This window comes from Pseudorca crassidens, chromosome 3 (genome assembly GCF_039906515.1).
Source record: "Pseudorca crassidens isolate mPseCra1 chromosome 3, mPseCra1.hap1, whole genome shotgun sequence".
Taxonomy (NCBI): Eukaryota; Metazoa; Chordata; class Mammalia; order Artiodactyla; family Delphinidae; genus Pseudorca; species Pseudorca crassidens.
Window position 1 is genome coordinate 17,044,582 of NC_090298.1, and position 25,961 is coordinate 17,070,542.

General features: G+C 34.5%; 1 protein-coding gene across 5 annotated transcripts in view; it reads right to left on the reverse strand.

The window, feature by feature from the left end:
- Positions 1-25,961, reverse strand: part of CDH18 (cadherin 18) — a 1,032,515-nt gene that overhangs the window by 352,887 nt on the left and 653,667 nt on the right. For all 5 annotated transcript variants that reach the window (XM_067730423.1, XM_067730424.1, XM_067730422.1 and 2 more), the window contains one exon: positions 1,287-1,770. In XM_067730423.1, coding sequence (XP_067586524.1) covers positions 1,287-1,514 — 228 coding nt within the window. In that variant the 5' untranslated portion in view covers positions 1,515-1,770. The remainder of the gene's footprint in view (positions 1-1,286; positions 1,771-25,961) is intronic.

Below are 25,961 nucleotides of genomic sequence, written 5' to 3' on the forward strand. Positions count from 1 at the left end.
ATGTTTTTACTTTAGTACATTTGTCTACATTTACTTCATGGGACAGTCTGTAGGAAAAAAGCACAGGATGAATATGAGGGTTTTTCCTTCTTGTTTTAATATGCACATAAGAAAATGATAGAATTGTTCCAGATCTTTTTTGTGTTTCACATTCTGACTCCATAGCTCCTGCCTTGTATGGAAGATATAGCTGCAACCCAGTCCCTGTTGGAAGAGGGGCAGAACAGATGGCTTGTGCTCCTGTACTGCCTACACATTAGGGAAGTGCTGTGGCTTGGATGGAGTACTTTTTTTTTTTTTTTTTTTTTTTTTAGTACTAACAGTGTTAAAGTGAAAATAAATAGTCAAGCAGGGAGGCAGAAGTCACTGAGCCTGCAGTCATAAAGATTCTACTGCTGTGACTGCTGCTTCTCCCATAGGTACTGAACAAACCTAAGTGTGGCTGCTTCCAACAGTCAGTAATCTATCAGAAGGTCTCTCTACTTCCACTCTATTCTTTACCCTGGAGCCTTGACACGTGTTTAAACTGTCCCTTATTACTGAGCGCACAATTTCCTAAAGGGTTTGACAAGCCATTAAATTATCTTGTCTGCATTTCTGAGAGAAAGGGAAGTTGGTCTGAAGTTACTGATCATTTTGTCAACTTCATTCTTTTGGAATTTTAACAAAACTTGTACACCCAGTTTATATTTAATCTATATTTAAATATATCGATATTTGTATGGAAATTAATTTGGGGGATTGGAAAAATATCCATGTGTTTTTAAAGGCTGACTTAAATTCAAATACTGTCTCTATAACAATTAGCAGAAATATATTAGATGTCATGTATAGTGTCTTCTTTTTAGTCTCATGTGCAATAGCAATAGATTTAAAAAATTGTAAGTATCAACATACCAATAAATGACACGGTGAATTCTAATATATCTTCATGGTAATAAAGACAAAATTACTGAATTGTGTGTTTAATTAAGTGTCTCCATTTTACATGAGAGAACAGAAAGAGTAATATGCTGGTAAAGAACATTCAGCCTAGTGTATATGGACCGATGTTTAGGGAGATGTGACATGATTGGTGAATTTTTTATAATTCATTTTTTATAATTATTTTTTATAATTATTATTTTTTATAATTATTATTTTAAAATGTTTAGAATAAGAAATAGCATTCTATAACATAATTCACTTAAAGTTCCATGTCTCTTCAAATCCACTGCAACTCCACCCTCATCCCACTTCCCAATTTCCCAGGAGAGGATAAAACAAACCAATAAAGAAAAACTTACTTTTCCAACATATTGTGGATCTGGTCCCATATGTTCTTCTAAAACAAAGAACTGATTCCAAACCCATCCTCTTTTGGGACGGTGGTGGACTTCGGTTTCACCTTCGATGTGTTTGGTTTGGTTTCTGGTCCCCTTGATGGAGCTGTGTTGAGCAGTTCCATAACACCTCTGCACAAAACAGAGACACACGAGGACTGGACAGATGCAAGATGTGCTCGTAATTTTCATTGTAAGATAACTTTCCAGTTCACAGTTTTCTTCCTTTTCCTTGTCAGCTACAAATGCTTAGTGAGCATTCGAGAGAGAAGCCAAAGCATCTTTTGGAAGGACAGTCCAAATTAAATTGTTTAGTGTGTCCATGATTTAACTGTCCAGCAGGGAAAGGTCAGACTACATTTACATCCTGAAACACTTGGAGAATCAAAGCTGTAGTTGTGTGATCCGAAGTCTTCACAATTGGTGAACAGGGGCAACCATTTTCTACCTAATCAAAAGAGAGAAAAGTATATACATTACAAAACATGGCAGTTTTAAGTATTTGCTCTAAATGCAAATTATACTGTTTTGTGGAGTGATGATGATAGGAAAAGAACACATGCAAGTTCTTTTGGAAATAAACACAAGCATATATACACATAGCCAGGCATAAGCCTGCACGCTGCATTTTTACAGGGACATACATATTTGTATTTTTAATTCTCAATTATATATGTATATATATAATTGAATATATATATAAATATATATTTTATATATATCATTTCAAAGAATATATCCATAGAAACAACAAAAATGAAGCCCTAGGGAGTGTTAAAATGCTCAAAAATTGACCATGAGTATGTGCCCAGACCCGAGTTAGTATGATCTCTTACACTACCTGATCTATTAGGGACTTCACTCTAAGTGCAAATTTTTTATTTGTTTTTGTGTTTATTTTGCTTTTGTTAGATGTGATACAACTTACTGCACATTCTGTACATCGATTTTCTACTACATATGACTCACACAATTTCAACAAAATACTCCCTAGGGTTGAAAAGTTTTCACAAACCATCACAGCAATCAAGTATGTACTGAAATTGTTTAGTAAGTAAAATAGAAGAAAGAAGATGCCTGAAAAAAACGTACGTCACTGAAAGTTACTCCACGCTTGGGGATAAGATTGGCACAATTGAACATGAGTAATATTAACAACTGAATCATAGGTTGCATGGGTTTTAGTAGGCCTGCAGATGATGCTCTAGGACGTGGTCTTTACCTCCAGGCAAGACAGTGATCCAAGCTTGGGAATGACACTACACAAAATTCTAGCAGCTATGCCAAGAGAGGTATAAGGAAGAAAAGGATGGTGGCAAAAAGAACAGAGGGGAAAATATTTTGCTTTTCAAATAAGGAATGCTGAGGACTTGGACGTAGGTTTTAGTACAACTGGACAATAAAGTAAAACTTGAGAAACATTTCTGGAAGACAAAAGACAGGGTTTGGGAGAGAAAAGCTTGACTAAGATTATTAGCTTATTGAAAACACATAAAACTGTGTAGCATGTTTTGCTGTATTTTTATATATGCATATTTCAACATGTGTTTATAAAAAAATATAATGACTCAAGATTATAGCTATCCCATCTAGTAAAAAAACATTAGATGAATCACTTTCTCACTCCATAAAATTCACCCTTGCAAATCAGCACACATGGAAATGTAGATCTAAATGAACTGCAAGGTGGTTGACATGAAAATGTAAATGATTTTAAAAACTGAATATAATCAGTCATAGTATAATTCTTCTATTCAACTGAGAAAACTAAGTAGGGGATGAAAAAAAATATCACAAGACCCAGAGCAAGGTGGTTTTCTCTATCAGTATCTCTCCCCATAAATTAGGGTTAATAATAATACTTACCTCACCAATTGTGTAAGAATTAGACTGGATTTGAACTGGGATTTTATTTTAGTCAGCTGGCAAATATAAATTAAAATGTATAATATTTTTTAAGGACAAAGATATATTTTTGATTGATTTAAATTAAAATGACTCAAAAACTTTTCTAACATATAAAAAAAGAGCAATACCATCTTAGCTCCAACATTGTAAGAGCAACGGAAAGAAAGTCAGAAAACAGAGGCTTTCTCTTTTTTTTGACAATTTATTTACAATATGCACTTATGTGAAACATCTAATTTTGAGTCTCAATTTTCTCATTTGTGATGAATAATTGATTTTAATATTTGTTCCAGTTCACCTAATAAACTATCTGGTTCTTTTTAAAGTTTTATTTTAAATTTATCAAAAGTTTCTTAATTTTCAAGTCACAGATCTCAAAAAAGAGACTTTAGCCTTTCTTCCTAGAAATCAAGTTGATTAATATATAAAAGGTGTTGTTTTCTTAATACTTTCACACCATTTGGTGTGATTTTTAAATGAAATTAACATCTTTGCCCTTTATGCCAAGTTATTTAACCAAGCATAATTCATGAGTAGAAGGTAAAGAAAGTGGCTTTTGTAATGCATTACAGTTATGTAGAATGAGTGTTTTCTTTACAAAAATGATTTTGAATGGCATCCCAAAAATACATAAATGCATTTTAATCTACCTATGCATTATATGTTTATGAATCTCTATTATGACAATTATGAAGTGGTAAGTAAGGCTCTGTGGAACAAAAGAGCAAATGTAAACATCACTACTGTACTTTTGAAAGCAATTTGATATACTACATAATGAAAGGACAGAAATCCAAATGTGAAAATCGTCTGCTCTATTTCAAGAAATCCATCCCTGTATAGGTTAGAATTAAAATGCAAATAATAATAAAATAAACCACTGGTTGAGAATAACATAATAAAAATATGATACAGCCATTTTCCTTTTTTTTTTTAAACTAAGCAGCATGCAGCCTTCAAACATCCTTCCTGCTTTCCTGGAACACTCCAATATATGAATTCTGATAAACAGAGACATAAGCATAACACCTAGGGACCAGATACTTCCTTCTTCTAACCTTTTAGTTAGAACTTGCACCAATAATATATGCATATTAATTACAGGGTCCCATACCCTGGAGCAGATGATGGATGGATGTAGGCAAAGATGAGACATTTTTCACAGCAGCGGTAAAGGCCTTAAGACCCAGATGTAGCCCTGGTGAGCTCAGCAGCCACGATGGACAGAGTTCAGTGCCAGCTGCATGAATTAAGGGTCACTTTGGACTTGCAGTTTCAGTGGCGAGTACCTGACATTGTTTCTTACTGCCTAACTTCTGTTTGTTCCTACTTCTTGCCAAACCTGATTTTTAAGGCCTCTCACCAATTGTGACGGCTACATAATATTCTTCTAATAAATTGATTTGTTGCTTTCCTTGGCCAAAGTTGGCTTTTGCTGTTTGAAAATGAAAATGTTCTCTTATAAAAAGCATTACTCCCATAATACTCTAAACACAAAGTTCTTTCTGAATAATGCATTACCTGCACTAATGTGTAATGCAGACCTCTCTCCCCATTGCAGTACCTGATTGTAGTGATTCAATGCTGCTTCCAGATACTAGTCCTCTTGCTTTTGTAACTACTCCCTCTTCTGTAGTAGAATTAATGACACTGTACTGAGTTAAGAGACATGACCTCAAATGCTTATTCTGTAGAAAATATCAGTTTATGAGCATTTTATTCTCTGAGCTTCACATCTCTCATTTATGAATAAAAATTTTTATTGGATTATCTTTAAGCATGTTCAGTTAATTCTTCGAATTTATGATTTAGAAACTGTGTATCACTTAAGACTTTTCTTATGCTGACTTATGTGAACATCACCCAAGATTCAATGATCAGCCATTTATAGCTTATAAGTATAGTCATTCCTTCAAAGGGCTCTGAGTAAGCACCATTCTCAAAGAAAAATATTGTCATATTCACTCCAAATGTATTGCTTGTAACTTGAGCCTTTGACTGGATTTTCTTTCCAATTCATTCTTAATTTATAAAACTGGGAATCCAAAGAAGCCTAGAGAATGCCTTCTGTTTGCTTTTTTTAAAAAGATTTCTTTGCTCTTTTTCTTGTTTTGAAAATTTCTTTGTAAAAAATACTCTGTCAACTTCATCTTATGAATGTGTCTTTCCATTCTCCATATGTGTGGGGTTATGTAAGATACTATTTCACAAGTTCAAAAAGCCTAGGATTATAATTGCTACTGACTTCTAAACTTTAGCATTAAATATTACTGGTTGGAATTGACCTGACTTTGCATAGAGCAAACTTAGCTAAAGTAGAAAATGTCAAAAGAAGATAAAGTATGATGGAAAGTTCATATTTTTGGAATGTTTTCATTGTAGGACTTAAGGACATCTTGCGTGGAGAAATACGTGTTAATGGTAGTATGATGCCCAGTGCACAGAAGGGGGTTTTCCCAAATGTCAAACCTGTAAATCTACTGGATGAGAAGGCTGTTCTTCATGAGAGGGTGATACATCTTGAAAATGATGTAACTTAACTTTTCCATGGTAAATTATTAAAATCCATCATACTGCCAGGCAGATTTAAATATAAGAAAATTTATATTATATTTGAATTCTGGGGTACATATATAAAGAAAAAGTTACAAATACTAAACAAAAGCTTTTTTTCAGTTTAATAAAAGTAAATTTACTACTGTGTGTGTATGCATGTGTGTTTGTATATATGTATGTGTGTACTTACTACCTACCTTCAGGATGTTGTGTTCTAAAACTTTAAGTTATCCTTTAGGTTGGTGTTTACAGGCATAATAGCTATTGCTGGCAAGATGCATTCTCAGGTATATATCTGACCCTGGAACTATGGTTTCCATCATTTTCAGATCCAATGATAAATAATATCAGTACCATTCTCTTGTTCTAAGTCTAGTTCTTATTCAATTTCCAATTATACTGGCTTCTAAATTTTGGTTTTACCTTCCTGTTCTCTATTCTCAATTTTACTATTTTTTCCATTAGTGTTTTATTCTTCCTTAATTGATATTTTATCTGATTAATAATTCATTTTACTCTTCTCCATAGGTGCCAACTGGATTAAACATCTCTTGCTTACAGTCAAAATGCAAATACTTATAAATCACATGAAACTGCAGAGGGCTTCACCTAAATTTGTTGCAAGTTTTATTTCCAGGTTGGCTCTCAAATCAATATTTTTGATTTCAATCTGACCATTTTAGGATATTCTCATAGCCCCAAGATTTGCACATAATCAATTGCATTCACTTAAAACATATATATTTATTATATATTTAAAACATATGTATTTAAAGGTAAAATGCTTTATATTATTTGAAAATGTGTCTCTCTTTAAAATATAATGAAATATCTAAGTAATAACATATATAAAACAAGAAGCAGTAACTTTTACATAATGTTTTTCTGTTGGAAATGTTAAGTTTCACAGAGATGGTGATAAAACCACTACATGTGCAATTATACTCCAATAAAGATGTTAAAACAAACAAACAAAAAACAAAACAAAAAAAACAACACTACATGTGTACTTGTAGGCATTGCTTCCTGACATGGCTCATTCAACTTTGCTTGCCTTAAAAGCCTTATTCTCCAAACTCCATTTAGTAAAACCTATCCCCTGAGGCCTGGACTAAAGGGTGTTTCTTTACAAAGACTCCTCTATTTTGGGAGACAATTTTCTTCGGGTCTTTTGTGTTTCTGCACATTTTCTGAGCAAGAGGCACTGACAGCTTTGTTTCATACTATCTTTTCAAGGATGTCTGTATATCAAACAGCCTTGGAAAAAAGAGATACTTCCCTCTCCTTTGGGGGAAGTGGGTAAATTTGTTTTCTGACTGGATTATAAAGATAATGTATTTTTCTAGGAAAAAGGTTGGAGAGGTGTGTTAGCAGACCCTTTATAAGACAGGGGATTCAAAAATCAGGGTTCTTTAGCTGTGATCCAAATACACTATATGTGTGGCATGTACCTGGCTGCTTCCTTTCCCCCCATGGCATGTGAGGGGCAAGGGAAACTCACACTGCCTGCTGTGTTGTGGATAATAAAGCCTTTGATCCGGAGTTTTGTGTGTTCTGCCAGCATCTATAAAACTGTGGCAACCTAACTTATTAGCTTCCTGGTAAGATAAAATCTCAAATTCTTCACTTGAAAGTTTGGATAACATAGTTCAATGTAACTGCTTGCTTCTGTGAATTACTATAACATTTATCTAATTCTTTCTTACTTTTGCAGACCACCATTTTAACTTTTTATATAGGTGCTATTTAATTTTTCTTTGTGTCAGATTTTTTAGAGTTCTCACACTGTGTCTTATATATTTTCCATTTCCTGTATTGGTTTGTGAAGTACCTTTCATATTGTAGCCAATAACTAATTAATTATTTGTTGAATGAAGGGATAAATACATGGGAAATAGACATTAATTCAGGATTTGTGCAGCAAGAGTGGTGTTAAAATACCAAGTTTCAACTTAGAACATTTAATTTTAAGAATATGTTACAAAAAAAAAAAACAACCACCAAAAAACCAACTTTTTAAAAGCATGCTTTGAGGGCTTCCCTGGTGGTGCAGTGGTTGAGAGTCCGCCTGCCGATGCAGGGGACACGGGTTCGTTCCCCGGTATGGGAAGATCCCACATGCCGCGGAGTGGCTGGGCCCATGAGCCATGACCGCTGAGCCTGCGCGTCCGGAGCCTGTGCTCCGCAACGGGAGAGGCCACAACAGTGAGAGGCCCGCGTACCGCAAAAAAAAAAAAGCATGCTTTGATGTGGTTAACATTATACGTTGTTTTTTACTTAAAAGCCTGTCACAATCAAAGACGTGCAGGTACTGCATAACAAAGTTTCATTTCATCAATCAAATCCTGCTTTCTCACTAAGTTTGTTTTAACACAGAGGAAATTAAGGAAGCTGTTCAAATATTGAGCCAAATATGCATGAGTAAACTTTGCAAATGACATATACTGTATACCATTATGAGTAATTTTATTCATATATAGATAGATCAAATACGTATATGAACATTCCTACTATGTTGGCATAGGCATATGTGTGTGTTTAAGTGTATTTATATATATATATATATATATAACAGAGACCATTCACACTGTCATTATTCTTGTCTCAAGATACACTTTATTTTTAGATTATTGCTAACATGCTTATGTAGAGTTTTATTTTAATGTTTCATATATTCCTGAAATTATACATAGAAGTAGGAAGAGCAATGTCCTGAAAGTATATGTATACATAAGATGATATTCACAATATTGTTCGATCTGGCTGCAACAGCTAATATCATAGAATTAGTCCCAATTTTCATGTTGCTGATTCTAATCTTCATAATGCCTAGTGGACATTATTCCAAAAATTAGAAAATGAAAATAGAAAAAGAAACTGATGGTATCAAATGTAATATTTCCTTGCTTATCTGTATTTGTCAGAGTGATGAATATTTCGAATTTCTTCATGTCTTCCAAAAATATTTCTACCTATCACACTATTTTTGTGATTTATGTTCTTGTGTATGTGTGTGTGTGTCTGTATTTCACATGACAGGATTCATAAAATTAATTTTTAAAGGATTATTTGATTTGATTTAAAGTATGAAAAAATACTAAAGGCATCCTACTGGTACAGAGACTCCTAGTGGCCTCATTATCTGATGCCAAACATAAGTCTCTGTACCTCACTCCCCCGGAATAAAGACTACATTTCCTAGCCTTACTTGTAGCTGAGCATGGTCCAATTCCTAAATTCTAGCCAATGGAATACAAGCAGAAGTACTGTCTGTTAATCCTCCAGGAAATTTCCCTAGAAGACTGTTGGCATGTGTCTGACCTATTTTTTCCCCTCCCTCCATCTCGCCACTAGAATCCTGAATGTGATGGCTGGAGCTCCCTTTTGGACCGTGAGAATGAGAGTCATAGCCTGGAGACAGAGGAACAAGCAACTTTATCCCAGAGAACACTGTAGATCAGAGCTGCCATGTGAGCCCTGGGCTGCCTTTCTGAGCTCAGTTAAGAAAGAAAGTATTTCAGTCTTTGTAAAGCCACAGGTATTTCATGCTTCTGTTACTCAGAGCTGACCATAACCCTGCTTTAACAACCATTGAGCTGAAACAGTATATTCTCCATGACTTTGGAGATGAAGGAGGCTTTGGGAAATAAAATACAGAGGAAGGAAAGGAAGGAAAGGAAAATCAGAATAAAAACATGGAACAATGCTGGATGACAGCTGTTCTAAACTCCAGAGAACTTATTTTTCGTGACAGTCTTCTCTGCAGCTTTTATCACAAATATGAAAATGTGCAGGTCTTGCTTTTCTCCCTCTTTTTCCTCTGAAGTCAGAAGCCATATCTTATGCTATAACTGTGTCAAACCCAGCATGTACCACTACACAATGCAAATAGAAGGGGTGACAATGGTCTCCTTCAATGACTCTCCCTTTGAAATCTACCCTCTAGCTACTTATCACCTCCTCAACCCCCTGCTTGAAATTCCTTCATGTCTTTGCCTCACCTGCGAAAGAGAATAAAAAACTCACACGAAATTCATGACGTTTCAATATTTCATGCCTTTTCGCTTCCCTTCTCATCCTTGCTGTCTGCCCGCGAAAACCCACGACCCACTCATATTTTATCACACTCACTGTCTCCTGACTAGGCTGCACTCCTGCTAGCCTTTATGCCTCTGTATGCATTGTTTCTTCTAAATGAAAAGCCCATTATTCTGTTTTAATAACCAGCACATCATCAGTTGCCCAAGTGAGTTTTCAGGGACTATCACCCTGTTCCCAAGATCCCCTGTTCTCTCTACTGTCATGACGGAGTTCAGAACTTGCCACCCCAAAACACGCCACCTGGTGTATAGATTTTAAGTTAAAGACACTTGAAAATCATCAGATGCAAAAGGGCACCTCAATCTTACTAAAAGCAGGACATAAAACTCAAATATAGGAGACGTTCTCCTTGTTCTGGAAGGAAAGAAACATTCTCATCAGAGATTGAAAATGGAGACCAAGAGAAATCTGTATAAAGAAACCTTGCTAAATTTATTCATATCTTTTTTCTACCTAATTAAGTGGCCCAAGCCCCTTTGTCTTGTCACTTTTTCACGATTTGCTGCTCTTTGCCCAACTCAGTATGGAAGTGTCTGCCTCAAATTGCCTCTTCAGGTCTTAATTTCCTTAAAAGGGATCCCATGTCACAGAAAACTTATATTAAATAAATCTGTATGTTTTTCTCTTATTAACTGGTCTTATTCCAGGAGCCCCAGTCAAGCACCTAAAAGGTAAAAGGAAAGATTGCATTTCTTCCCCTATAGTGATATTCATCACATGACCTACACATTTCCTTGTCTGTCTTCCATACTAGACTACAACCTCCTGCCAGAATTTAATTGTCATCTTCATACCCTCAATGATTAGCATAACCTGGTGCAGACAGTCAAGAGTCAGTTGAATGAACAAACAAAACCATGTTTGTGCTTCTATCAGTTTTGAGTGTCCTATCTATTAGTCATGTGACCTTAGCTAAATTTTCTCATATGTAAAAGAGGTCTAATAACTCATAAAAGCTCTGTAAGAATTAATCAGAGGTATGGACGCAGTCAAGAGTACCTGGATGACTCAGTCAAAATCTACCGCCACTGCTGGGAAAATAAAGTATGTCTCTTAAAAGCAAGAGTAGCATACTCCTTACATGATACAGTACATGCAACTTGCATGTATTATTGGAATTATTTCCCATGATTCAGATAACAGCAAAGTATTTTAATTATATTTTGGACTTTATATTTTTTGGAAGGAAATTAAAGTTAAACATTAAGAGACAAGAGTACTTGCATAATGTCTTGATAATGAATATTTAATACTTGTGTGCCTTTTCTTAGAGCTCTGGTTCTCTATTCATATTATGTATGGTGTATGTGTAATTTTAAAACAGTTTCCCATATGTTCTGAAAAACTTTTTGAAAACACACATTTTATAAAGTAACTATATAAATGCTTCAAATTGACGCATACCCAAAAAGATACTTAGTTGTGGGTATAATAAATCTACAATGGAATGGAAAGAATTTAGCTTTTCTCTAGTATATTTTCTTCAACTATTTCCACAGTAAACTGGCTTATCTTTTCCTATAAAAAGTAGGAATATGATCCTCCCTTTTTTGGAATATTTCAGTTTCTTTAACTTATATGAAAGTTTGTTGCTTTAATTAAAATATAATATATAACATCTTGATTCCAATTTGTAAGAAAATAAAGTGCTAAATTTTTCTAGCATGCCACAAATATGTCAAAGATTGTAAAATATGGAGTCAAACCAACTTTGAATTTAAAACTATATTCCAGATAGTTTTCCTTAGGAAATGTAAATCTATAGGAGCCATAATATCGTTTAACTCTGAGATATTGCACTTCTGAATTTTAATTAATGAGAAAATATGATAAAGTGTCCTGCACAGAAAAAGGCATGTGTGATGTTTTTATATATACATAAAACATTATGTTCAAATGGTCTGATAATTAATAGAACTTTATATTTCTATTCAGGTTCAAATTTACCTTCTACCATTACAATCATACTCTTACCAATACAGCCAACTTTTATATCACATTATAAGTCCATTATACCCTAAGACTATCCCATTATATGCCATCTGCATGGTGAAGACAATCAAACAGATCTGTGCACTGGTGTTACCAGAGATTCACAGTCTCCAACCATGAATGATTCTCAGTGTTCCTTTATCCTAGTGCATGCCATAAGCCATGTTGTCTGTACAATTTTTCTAATTATAACCCAATTGTCAATTTTTACAACCTACACAAAGATCAAAAAGACAGATCAAGAAGACACTTTATCATAAGCCATATCCTCTAAAACTCTATACTCCATATGCTTAATAATTACAGTAGTTTGAATGCACAATGCTTGCCCACATACTTTTGGATGCTTTAACAATTTTAGCCCTTAACAATATTATACTCATCCTTCAAACACAAGCACCATTCACTCTATGTCTCCCCAAAGTGAAATCCCCACCACCTCCTCTTCCCTGCACCCACACATAACACACTGAAAACATTTTTTTTCTATAAAAATTTATCCCATTTTTTGTTTACTCAAACTAGACTGTGAATTTTTAAAAACAAGATGGATATCCACTGTCATTTCGCAAATACTTGGAACAGAGTGGGCATAAAGAAATACGTTTGAATGAATTTCTGAATCATCTAATAAGAAACATAAACTTAATTTACTACATAGTTAAAAAATAATGGCCTAAGAGGTCTAAACGGCAATCGAGGTTTTCAATTTAAACCATTTTTTGATATGGTTTGATAATTTATAGTATACTCAGTAATGCCAATATGAACCAAACTATTGCAGATCCAATACTGCAGGGACGTTTGATGCCTCTCTGTTTCGTATCCAATAAAATTTTTAAATCAATTTCCAAAACATGCAATTTACTGTACTGTGGCTTTGCAGGACAGCAAGATTTAAAAAAATGGAAATGAAGGCAGCCCCTTAAGTAATCAGAGACTGACAAGAGAAATAGAACATATATGAATACCTTAAATTCCACATTGCTGTAAAAGAATTGTATGCTACATTACAATGTGTAAGTTCATTCTCATATTCTTTATTATTTGATTTTCACAGTAATCCTGTAAGGTAACTGGAAAGTGATAATATATTTAAAAATGTGTGAATAACATGCAAAAGGAGTTGAGATGAGAAACAGCATCTTCCATATTTGAAAGACTTAAGGAAGTTTTAGAAGAGGATACCATTTCATGTGGTTTTCAAGGGTTTCACCTAAGGATTTTGATTTCAAATATTAAACTCATTTAATATTCAGCAAAGATTTATTGAACATCTATTATGGGTCAGTCACTGCTCTAATGCTGGAGATGATTAAAAAAAGAATGTTCTTGTTATTATGTTAATTATTATATTATGCTTAAAAAGTAAACAAATATACAAATAGTTTTTAGATATACATATATACTATGGAAGGAAAACCAAGTGAAAACCAACCTGTTGTTTTAAAGGCGAGTGAATTTAGAGAAGTTCGAAATGAGTGCTCAGAAAGAAGGTTTCTCCTGTGGGCCTGATATTTGAGAATAGGCCTGAATCACAAAAAAATAAATGTAGATGTAAGGGAAAGTCACTCCAGGCCGAGAAAACAGTGAACTTCAAGGTCCTTAGTTCAAGATGAGCTTATAATGAACAAAAAAGTGCAACCCAGCTGTGCTCAAATGTAGTGGAGCTGAGACTGGGAAGAGGTGAGCTACAGCATCAGAGACTGACAGAAGGAAGAGCACTAAGGCCTTCTGAGATAATGACATTTTTATTTTTTATTTATTTTTTTAAGCTGTCTGAGACAGTATAGCCCTGTCATTTAGAACACGTGGTTTATTATATTAATGTAAAACACACATACATGAGCTCTCCCTTTTATCAAATTTTAACCATATACTATTGTTCCTATAAGTACGATGTGGTAGAGATTTCTAGAATTTTCCATCCTTCATGACTGAAATCTTATTGAACAACAGCTCTCCATTTCCCCCTCCCCAAGCCCCTGGCGACCACCATTCTTTTTTTTTTTTTAATGAGTCTGATTACTTTAAATACCTTATATAACAACAAGAGGTTGTTTCCACCTCTTGGCTATTGTGAATAATGCTGCAATCAACACGGAAATGCAGATATCTCTTTCAGATCCTGTTTCCATTTCCTTTGGATATATACACAGAAATGAGATTGCTGGATCATATGATGGTTCTATTTTTAATTTTTTTGAAAAACCTCCATATTGCTCTCAATAGCAGCTGGACCATTTTACATGCCCACTGGTTCATAACAGGCCTCTTTTTCCACATCTTTGTCAACACTGGTTATTTCTTGTCATTTTGATAAGAGGCATTCAAACAGGTGTGAGGTGATATCTCACCGTTGTTCTGATTTGCATTTCTCTGATGAGTAAGGATGTTGAGTACCTTTTAATGTGCCTGTTGACCATCTGTATGTCTTCTTTGGAAAAATGCCTATTCAGATCCTCTGCCCAGTTTTTTAATTGAATTTTTGCTTTGTTTTGTTTTTTGTTAGAATTGTATGCTTTTAAAAATATATTTTGGATATTAACCCTTTATCAGATATACGATTTACAAATATTTTTTCTCATACCATACATTACCTTTTCATTTTGTTGGAAGCTGTTCAGAAGCTTTTTAGCTTGATGCAGTCCCACTTGTTTATTTTTACTTTTGTTGCCTTTATTTGTGGTGTCATATCCACAAAAGTCCTTGCCAAGACTGATGTCAAGGAGTTTATCCTCTATGTTTTCTTCTAGGAGTTTTGTAGTTTAAGGTCTTACATTTAGGTCTTTAAGACATTTTGAGTTGATATTTTATATGGTGCAAGACTGAGATCCAAGTTCATTCTTTCCATGTGGATATTCAGTTTTCCCAGCACAGTTTGTTAAAGAGACTACCTTCTCTCCATTGCATATTTTTGGCACACTTGAAGATCAGTTGTGTTTATTTCTGCATTCTCAATTCTGTTTAATGTCTGTTTTTATGCAAGGACTATGCTGTTTTGATTAGTACTGCTTTGTAACATTTTGAAATCAGGAAGTGTGATACCTCCAGCTTTGTTCTCTCTCAAGATTGTTTTGGTTATCAGAATTCTTTCTGGTTTCGTATGAATTTTAGAATTATTTTTTTCCATTTATGTAAAAAAAATGTCATTTGGTAGCAGTTGCATTGAATCTATAGATTGCTTTGGATGCTATGGACGTTTTAACAATATTAAGTCTTCCAAAACATGAACATGGCATATCTTTCTGATTTGTGTCTAATTTTCTTTCAGTAGTGTTTTATAGTTTTCAGTGTAGAAGTCTTTCATATTCTTGGTAAAATTTATTCCTAAGTATTTTATTCCTTTTGATATTATTGTAAATGAGACTCTTTTCTTAATTTCCTTTCCAGATTGCTGCTTGTAAACCTATGGCAATGCAAGACAACTGATTTTTGTAGGTTGATTTTGTATTCATCAACTGTTGAATTTGTTTGTTAGTTCTAACAGGATTATTTTTGTGAGGGGTTTGTGTTTTGTTTTTTTGTGGGGTTTTTTTTGGTGGAATCTTTAGGTTTTTCTATACATAAAATCATGTCACCTGTGATTAGAGATAATTTTATATTTTCCTTTACTATTTGGGCACCTTTTTCTTTTTCTTGCCTAATTGCTGTGACTAGGACTTCCAGTACTGTTGAATAGACGTGGTGAGAGTGGACATTATTGTGGGTCGGGTCAACATTCCAAGACAGAAGACAGAGGCCATTCTCTTGAAAGTGCCCTAAAAAATTTAGAGCAATAGACATATGGTCCAGTCTTTTCTGTCCTTCTCCAGGGAGAAGCCAACAGCTTAGAGTTTCCTCCCAATTGCATGGCGCTCTTCCAGGAGGAGGGATTATGGTGAAAGAGTGCCACAAATGTTCTTACTGACTTTGATATGTCTTGTTTCACACTTGCTTGGAGTGCAGAAGCCTTGCAACCAGTTTCTGAATTTCTCATAATGGGAGTTTTTCTGTGTATTGTTGTTGAATCAGTGTCTACATGGGAAGGAGGAGGATCTGGAGCTTAATATCCTGCCATCTTGCTGACATTGCTCAGGACATTTGATTTTCCACTAATTGAAATGAGAAGATACTGGAGGGGCTTCCCTGGTGGTGCAGTGGTTGAGAATCTGCCTGCCAATGCAGGGGACACGGGTTCGAGCCCTGGTCTGGGAAGATCCCACATGCTGCAGAGCAACTAGGCCCATGAGCCACAACTACTGAGCCTGCGCGTCTGGAGCCTGTGCTCCACAACAAGAGAGGCCGCGATAGTGAGAGACCCGTGCACCACGATGAAGAGTGGCCCCCACTTGCCACAACTAGAGAAATCCCTCGCACAGAAACGAAGGCCCAACACAGCCAAAAATAATAAATAAATAAATAAATAAATAAATAAATAAATAAAAAGAAGATACTGGAATATTTTGAGGAATGTATAACATAAACTGATTTAAAAGAACACTCTACCATTCATAGGGAGAATGGAATATGGGGAACCCAAAAGGATTAAATAAAGAAAGAGTTTGAAGCCTACTTCAGAAGCTCAGGTTAAAGATGATAGTAGCTTCCTCAGAGAACTAAAAATAGAATTACCATATGATCCAGCAATCCCACTCCTGGACATATATCCAGACAAAGCTATAATTCAAAAAGATACATGCACCCCTATGTTCACAGCAGCATTATTCACAACAGCCAAGACACAGAAATAACCTAAATGTCCATCAACAGATGAATGGTAAAGAAGATGTGGTACATATATATAATAGAATACTACTCAGTCACAAAATTGAAGGAAATAATGCCATTTGCAGCAACATTGATGCAACTAGAGATTATCATACTAAGTGAAGTAAGTCAGAAAGTGAAAGACAAATACCACATGATATCACTTATATGTGGAATCTAAAATATGACACAAATTAACCTATCCATGAAACAGAAACAGAATCATGGACATAGAGAACAGACTGGTGGTTGCCAAGGGGGAGGGGGTTGGGGAGAGATGGAGAGGGAGGTTGGTGTTAGCAGATGTAAGCTTTTATATATAGAATGGATAAACAACAAGGTCCTACTGTATAGCACAGAGAACTATATTCAATATCCTGTGATACACCATAATAGAAAAGAATATATAAAAAAGAATATATGTATAACTGAATCACTTTGTTGTACAGCAGTAATTAACACAATATTGTCAATAAACTATACTTCATTTCAAAAAAAGAAGAAAAAAATTAATTAATTAAACTAAAATACTCTCTTAAAAAAAAAGTTGATAGTAGCTAAGAATAAGTTACTAGCAAAGGGGGCATAAAGATAGATAAGCTAAGACTATGTGTTAGACTATATAATTGTTGGATTAGAAGATAAAATTCAAAAAGAATTAAAAGGGGTAGAGAGTAACAAAGTAGGAATGAAGACTTTTGTCTTTAAACTTAGTATCTGCTACCTATAAGCATCTAAAAGATGTCAAGGGGACAGCCAACTAAACTAGTATGTAGCTCAGTGGAGAGATCAGGACTAAAGGTATTAGCATAAGAGTCAGCAGGATACTAAGGTAAGTTAAAGCCATGGGGTAATAAAGTCATGTTGGAAGTAATTAAAGTAGGTAAGGGTGCAGGGCATAGGGCTCAGTACTGGGCATTCAACATTGAGAGTTAAAAGCAGAAGATCAATAGCCTGTATAAAAAATAGGAGAAATATGCAGTGTGATGGTAGTGGTGGTAGGGGGCAGGTGGCATACCACAGAAGCCTAGAGAATAAAGTATTTTAGAGGGGAAGAATTACACAACCAATTAAAACAGTATCTTTTAAACAAGACCCAGAGACCATCAGCCTACCTTAACATCTAATTTATGTTAATATATTTATAGAACGAAGTACAGAAATTAGCATGTTAAACATGGATACTACATGCTATATAATGAGCTATATGTTAAAGCCATTACCTTATTTAACTAAATTGTTTCGTGATCATTTTCTACTTGAAGATACTAAGACTCACAGCATCTAAATAGCTTTCTTGAGAGATGAGATTTGAAGCCAGTTCTATTTGAGTTCAATGTCTTTCTCTAACACTGGATTTAAATAGACATAGGGTTGAATCACTATGCTTGTCTTTTTGCCGTTGGTCCTTGAGATGAGAATTATTTGATATTTCAAATCTTCAGTTCCCTGGCTGTTGAATGAGTATGATAGTAGTACCTATTCCATAAGTTGTATTTAGTATTATATGAGTCACGTGAAGATAAAGCATTGAGAACTCTTTCTAACGCATAGTAAGCCCTTGAAATGTGTCAGTCAGTAATGTTATAATTTTTTGTTATATAGATATCCCATTTAAGCATTTGACTCATATTTATTTTTATTGCATGTCACTTTTTCTATCCACAAAATTTAAATATAAAGATAAGGAGGACCTTTTCTTTTTTAAATCTAAATACTATCCTAAAATTAAAAAGTAAATGTGTGCACTCTGATACTCAACTACACATAATGTTTAGGATAAATGTGAGTTTCCTCACATATTACCATTACCTATATTTTTACCAACTTAGAAAAGTGAAAGTCATACATATTTAAATGTCTTCTAATAGCTTCAATAAGATAAGGAGCTTATGGTTTAAATGAGTCTGATTCTCCTATCTTTGCAAATGAGGATAAACTCGAGGAAGAAATTCGACATAGGTGGGTTTTTCTTTAATGGTAGGAAAATTTTCTTTTGAGATGATTTATGGTAAATAAAAAGTACACAGGGAAATTGTAGAAGACTTTCATCATCTATATTGTTATTAGTTTCTCAGACCTATAAAAGGAAAACTAACCCTAAAATTTTCAAGGCATTACTAAATTTTGATGTATTAATAGAATGAGATACATTAAATATTTGCTTTTTGAGGGAGTTTAGAAAGTAAAGGGTTTGGGTTTCCTTGGTGGAGCAGTGGTTGAGAGTCTGCCTGCCGATGCATGGGACACGGGTTCGTGCCCCGGTCCGGGAAGATCCCACGTGCCGCGGAGTGACTGGGCCCGTGAGCCATGGCTGCTGAGCTTGCGGATCCGGAGCCTGTGCTCCGCAACGGGAGAGACCACAACAGTGAGAGGCCTGCGTACCGCAAAAAAAAAACAAACAAAAAAAGAAAGTAAAGGGTTTTACTTTTACGTTCTGAAATCTCAGAGCTCTTATTTACAATTTGGTGTTCATATCTCTAGTTATTGCATTTTCCTGTATATGCTATTTTATAGCTTTTAGCAATTAGAGAATTAAGCAGGTAATATGTTTGCATAATAAAATCATTCAAGAGACTGAATATAAGGAAGGGTCTCCTGTAATAAAGTCCCTGTGGATACTCCAGCGAATTCTTGTTGGCAGCTAAAGTATAACTTTGTTGAACTATGGTGAAAACAAAACAACAAAACTGTAAAATGTCCTCCAGAGTATTATTAGATAACTTGCTGATATGTTTACATGTGGAATTTACCACATTGTTAATATCAACATAATTGCTATCTTGTGGTCCCATAAAAATAAAGCCTTTTTAACTGATATATCTTTATTGGGAATATTTAGAAGGCATTTATATCCATGTTCCAAATAATTAAAAGTATATTCTCTATGTCTAGATTTTTATCCTGGAGGCATTTATTATGATGATGATTTTATTATTTCCTCTTATTATAAAAGTGTTACCTCCTCAAGGTATGAAAATAAAGAAATAAAAACAATACAATTGGGTATAAAGAGAAAAGCAAAAAAAAAAAAAGCAAAACAAAAAGAACCCCACAAAAAACTCTCCTTTTCACTTTGATTCTAAGTTCTACTTTCCATATATAAAAATTAATATCCATATATAGTCCTGAAGATAAAACGTAATAATAGCTGTAGCAACAGAGGATAAATGAAAGAAGAAAATTAAATTGATATCTTTTTACACAGAATCATATTATACTAATGTTTGAAATTGCTTTTTGCCCAAATAGTAAATGCATTTGATGTTTTCTATAGCCCTTATGTTATTTTTATTTATTTGTTTAAAAAAAATTTTTTTTCCGGCCACGTCACACAGCATGTGGGAATCTTAGTTCCCCAGCTAACCAGAGATAAAACCCAAGCCCCCTGCAGTGGAAGTGCACAGTCTTAACAATTGGACCACCAGGAAAGTCCCCAAAGTTAATTTTAACTACCACAAATCACAATTGTAAGAATGTACATTAATTTAAATACTCCCTATCTTATTGATGAACATACAAATACTGAACCCTTGAAAAGCATACACTCTTTCAAATCAGTAGACAACATTCTTTTCTTCCAAAAGATGTAAAATTTTCAAGAAAAAACAAACAAACAGGATTTTAGTTTATTATTTGATAGAATAAACTGTGTTACATGATTTTTTAAAAAGCAGTCTGTTTCTGCAATGTGTCTTTATTAGCATGGTTTTGCAAATGTAGATAACTAAGCTCATTGAAGATATGGTTAAATAGGAAACAAAGGATTGTCCACACTTTTTCACCTACATCATGCTAACTTTGTAAATTATCAAAATAGAGAGCAAATCTTCATGATTCACCTTGTCCTTAGAGAGACTATCTGGATTAGCCAGTTGGTGGACTTGAAAACCAAGGGCTTTGGAGTCAGGGTGATCGGAGTTTCAGTCTTGGCTCTGCCACTTATCATTAGTAAACTGGGTCAACTAAGCAAGATAAACTTCCACTAGATTCTGAGTTCACATGCTTGAAATGAGTATAACAGCATACAGCATGAATAATACAATTAGTATATGAGATCATATCTCCAAGAGCCTGGCATGTATAAATCTCTCAACTGTCATTAGTAACAATATTATTATTGCCAGTAAAACGATGACCATTCTATTGAATTCCTTTGGGGAGAAAAGCCAGTTGTGAAACATCTGCTGCAGGGCTGGACCGTGTGGGTTTACATGTCAGCACCTACATCCAAATAGGAGGGACATGTGTTCCTAAAGTGCTTTTGTTTCACATCTGCTCTAACAGCTGTGTTGAAACTCATATATTTTCTAATTCTCATTATCTATCTTAGAATTCAACCTTTTGGTTCACACATGTGAGGAGAGAGGGAGAGAGAAGAGGTTTCTGTTGGTTATTTTTATAAGCACAGTAATCCTATCAGATCACTACCCTTATGACCTCACTTAACCTTAATTACTTCCTTAGAGGACCCAGCTCCTAATACAGCCTCACTGGCAGTTAAGGCTTCAACATATGAATTTTGGGAAACACAAACACCCACTCCTTAACAACATTTAATCCCTAGAATCTAAATTATATGTAAGGGCTTCTGAAAACTGTAGGAATGAACCTAAGTACATTCCATGAGCTACACAGAAGGGAATGGAGGCAAGGAACAAAACCGTTGTGAAGAGAGATTGCAGAAGCAAGTGGAGCCATTAGTAGTGAATCTCAGCCAAAATAAACTTTCAGAGGGTGAGGGTGCACACCCTGGGGTAACACCTTATCTGCAATGGGATCTTGAGTGGGGAAGGAAGGTGTCAGGTTGATAGAAAAATGCTCTTGGACCTAGCATGGTTCAGCAAAGCAGAGGAAGAAAGACTGTACCCAGAATCATACAAATAGCAGATATTCTGAAAGTCATCTGTCTCTAGTGAGAGATGAAATTGAATTGCATGAGCCAACTAATCTTGATAACTGTAGTGCTACCCCTATTAATGTATTAGGCTGTAATGTGGGAAACCTCTTTTTCTTTTTCCAATGAACTCATAAAAAAAATTTTTAAAAAAACAATTTATATAACAAATGCTGGAGAGGGGGTGTGGAGAAAAGGGAACACTCCTACATTGTTGGTGAGAATGTAAGTTGGTTTTCTGAGGTTCCTCAGAAAACTAAAAATAAAATTAACATAAAATCCAGCAATCCCACTACTGGGCATATACCAGGACAAAACCATAATTCAAAAAGATACATGCACCCCTATGTTCATGGCAGCAATACCCACAATAGCCAAAACATAGAAAGAACCTAAATGTCAGATGAATGGATAAAGAAGATGTGGTACATATATACAGTGGAATACTACTCAGCCATAAAATATAATGAAATAATGCCATTTGCAGCAACACGGATGGACCTAGAGATTATCAAACTAAGCGAAGTAAGTCAGAAAGAGAAAGACAAATACCATAGGATATCACTTATATCAATATTTAGAAATTAAAATATGGCAGAAATGAACCTATCTACAAAACAGAAACAGACTCACAGATGTAGAGATCAGACTTGTGGTTGACAAGGTGGAGGGAGAGGGATGCACTGGGAGTTTGGGGATGGTAGATGCAAACTATTACATTTAAACTGGATAAATGACAAGGTCCTACTATATAGCTGGGAACTATATCCAAACCATGATGTAAAAGAATATTTTAAAAAAAATGTATATATATATATATATATATATATGATAACTGAGTCACTTTGCTGTACAGCATAGATTGGCACAGCACTGTAAATCAACTATACTTCAATTAAAAATAATAAATAAAATAAAATCTAAAACAAACCAAAGAACCCAAAACAAAAAACAATTTATAAAAACTGAATATACCTACATGGCCTGAACATAATAAGCAAAGGAGGCAAAATGCTCAATAATTCCATCCCCCCAAACTTGGCATGGGACAAAATGGACAATTCTCAGGAAGAAAACATAAGAAAACTTTCAAATGTGTTAAGAAAATCATCAACCTCACTCATAATAAAAAACATGGGAATTAAAACTTTAAAACTACACTGACATCCAATTTCTCGCTCAATAGATTGTAAATCAATCAATCAATCAATCCATCCCAAGTTTTGCTAACTCCTTTGGTAAGCCTGTGGGAGGAGGCATGACACATTACTTTACTGACACATTACTTATGGTTATGTAAAATAGGTGTATCCCTTTGAAGATAATCATCAGTTTCTACAAAAATTATAAAGCTTATTCTTGACTAATAAATTTACGCTAGTAATTTGCCCTACAGATTGTTAAAACATGTCATTTAAAATTGAAAAGAAGAATAAAAGGTAGTCAGCAGATTCTTTTCATGCCATGAGGAACACCTTGTATAAGATTTAATCGTAGTCCCAGGAAATCATCTATGTAAAACTTATGCAATGTTTAACACCATGTTAAAAGGAAATGTTTTGTTACAGCCAAAGTTTACCTGTTAACATTTACTTGTTAATATCTATCCACAGATGACTAGTTGAAGGGATTATGAGAGGTCCCCCAGCACTAGGTAGCTCCTTCTGTATCGATATGGAGAGATGTCCAAGATACATTGTTAAAGGAGGAAAAGTTTCAGAATAGTGTATCTAGTGTGCCACTAAATGTTTCTTTGAAAAATGGAACAAAATATGCATGTATATTTACTTCCTCATGCAAATCTTCAAAAAAATATATGATAAATTTATAGTACTTCCTATTTGGAAAAGAGTGGAAATCAGGTGGAATGTGCTGGATAGAAAGGACATTTTCTTGTATATATTTTATTTTTCCTTTTTATATTATTTTAAGCCATATAAATGTATTATCTAGAAAAACTTAACGAATTTTGCAGTAATGAGAATACTTGGTACTGTCCCAATCCTCTGCTCATGTGTGTAAATAATTCTAAGCCAATGACAGCAGATAGAGCATCTGGTGCTGGAGGTAGTATGCAGCTCCCAGCTGTGCTTGATCTTCAAAACACAGTATGTTTTCCAGTAGTAATGTTTTAATAATTATTATCCATTTTAGCTACAACAGATAAAATTGCATGTTGATTTAATGCCACTAAAACAAATAAGAACTCACCAACTAGTATGTAGATTAAGAAGTTGCTATATTTGGGAAGCCAGATTTTAAACGAGGAAAAAAAAAAGTCTTTCAACTGATAACTCATTTAAGATATTTTCAAGGTGATTTTTAGACAAAGAGAAGGATTTAGGGATAATGGTGGAGAAGGCAAAGTTATTCTTTTCTTTATTGAGAGAGATTGCATTTGCTTAGGTAAAGCCAAAAGAATCACAGCAAAAGACTTTCTAATTGTCTGAAGCTTTCACTTGGTTTCAATAAACATGCTAAATGAATTAATGACATTTACTTGAGTCAGTGGGGTTGTCTTAGAATTTTGGTATTTACTTAAATTGTGCTCCATACATAATCAACATTGGCTTCAACTAGGAGCTGATTACACATGAAAATTCCCAAGCCCCCTTCCCCACATCTAGTAAATTCCTCAAGACGGGACCAGGTGTCTGTGGTTCAACAAGCTTATGCATCTGAAATGACAGTGTATCCTGTCTCCCATGTTTGAAAAAATCATGAGCAATCTTCCTGTAAGAAAATAAAAGACTGGGCACGCATGTAAATACGCACTGTCATTTCTAACGATGGTAGACTGCACATCTTTCCAACACTAAATACCTGTGAATTATATTGGATTCAAAATCAGGGTGATGGGTACAAAGGCTATTAAAGGACCACTGTTACAGACTGAATTTCATCCCCATGAAATTCATATGTTAAAGTCCCAACCCCCAGTACCTCAGAATGTAACTTTATTTGGTGACAAGTTCTTTCAAGAGATGATTAGGTTAAAAGGAGGTTGTGAGAGTGGGCCCCAATTCAATATGACTGGTGTCCTTTTAAAAGGAGGAAATTTGTTTTTCCCTGTGAAGAAGCAGCGAGAGGGTGGCCATCTGCTCCTACCAGAACCTTGACTTGGACTGCCAGCCTCCAGAAATGTGAGAAAACAAATTCCTGCTGTTTAAGCTACCCAGTTTGAGGTATTCTGTTATGGCAGCCCTAGAAAACTAATACAGCTACTAACTCAATTTTTTTTCTTCTAAAAGTAGCAAAATAATTAGTCCCAGATGAGAAACTAGAGTTAAAGTTTGATGGACTTATCAAAATTAATTGATCCTGTTTTAAATTACATTAAATCTAACCATTATTGTTACCAAACTGGAGGGGGCAAAAAAGAAAACCAAAAAAAAGCCTATAAACAGATCTCTCATTTTTCTTGACTCTAAAATGAAATTACTAAGGACAAACTATGCAAACATTAAAACAACAAATTAAAAACAATTTAATCTCATATGCAATACACTACATTCAAATTAGAAATTTATTTAACAAAATGTCACATGTTTAGAAATTTCACCTCAAACCAAACTCCAACTTAAGACTCTATACTGGCTAAAAGCAAAAGATTGTTGCAATATCACTGAGTGAGAAAAAAGCCCTTGTTTGTTTGACATGCTTATGGATAAATGTACTCAGTTAGGTGTCTCTCATATTTCACTTCTTACTGCAAGTTTATAATAATCTGTTTGTGAGTACGATTCAAAAATTTTAAAAGGCTCTAACCATTAGCAATTTGAAATTTCCTGCCTGGGTTCAAGAATCTCTACACTACAACCCACCAAAGAATAGCTTTATTTTCTAATATTTCTCAACCAGATCCTTTGCTTTGCTTGTTCCACTGCATTCAATATTGCTAAGGCAAGTTTTGATCACCTCGACTATCACATATTTGCCCATGTGGTTTCCTCATTTTCTGTTCCTTGTACATATCCAAGTCCTTCAAAGATTATCCCAAGTCCCATCACATCAAATTGCCTCCATGTTTATTTCTCATTGGCCTCTTTTTCTTTCTAATTTTTATAGCACTTTTAGGCAATTTTCACATATTTGCAGATAATTTTATTCTACTTTGTATCATTTGCTTTTCAAAAAGCATATCATTTTTCTATTGGTCTGACTTGTCCCTCTCATTACATAGCATGTTTTAAAGTATGTAGTATATTTTATGCTTCAAGGTTATGTGCCTCATTTTCCAAGTAGGAAAAGTTTTCAAAGACTTAGACAAATATTTGAATATTAGTGTTATTTGAGCGTAAGTTATCCAAAAAGAGCTCATTGTAATTTAGGAAGAAATTAGCTTATTTATAAAGGTGATTGCCACTGAACATGATCCATGTGGACATAGATGCTGTTGAATAATCAGTATCGACATTACAAAAGAACAAACAGGG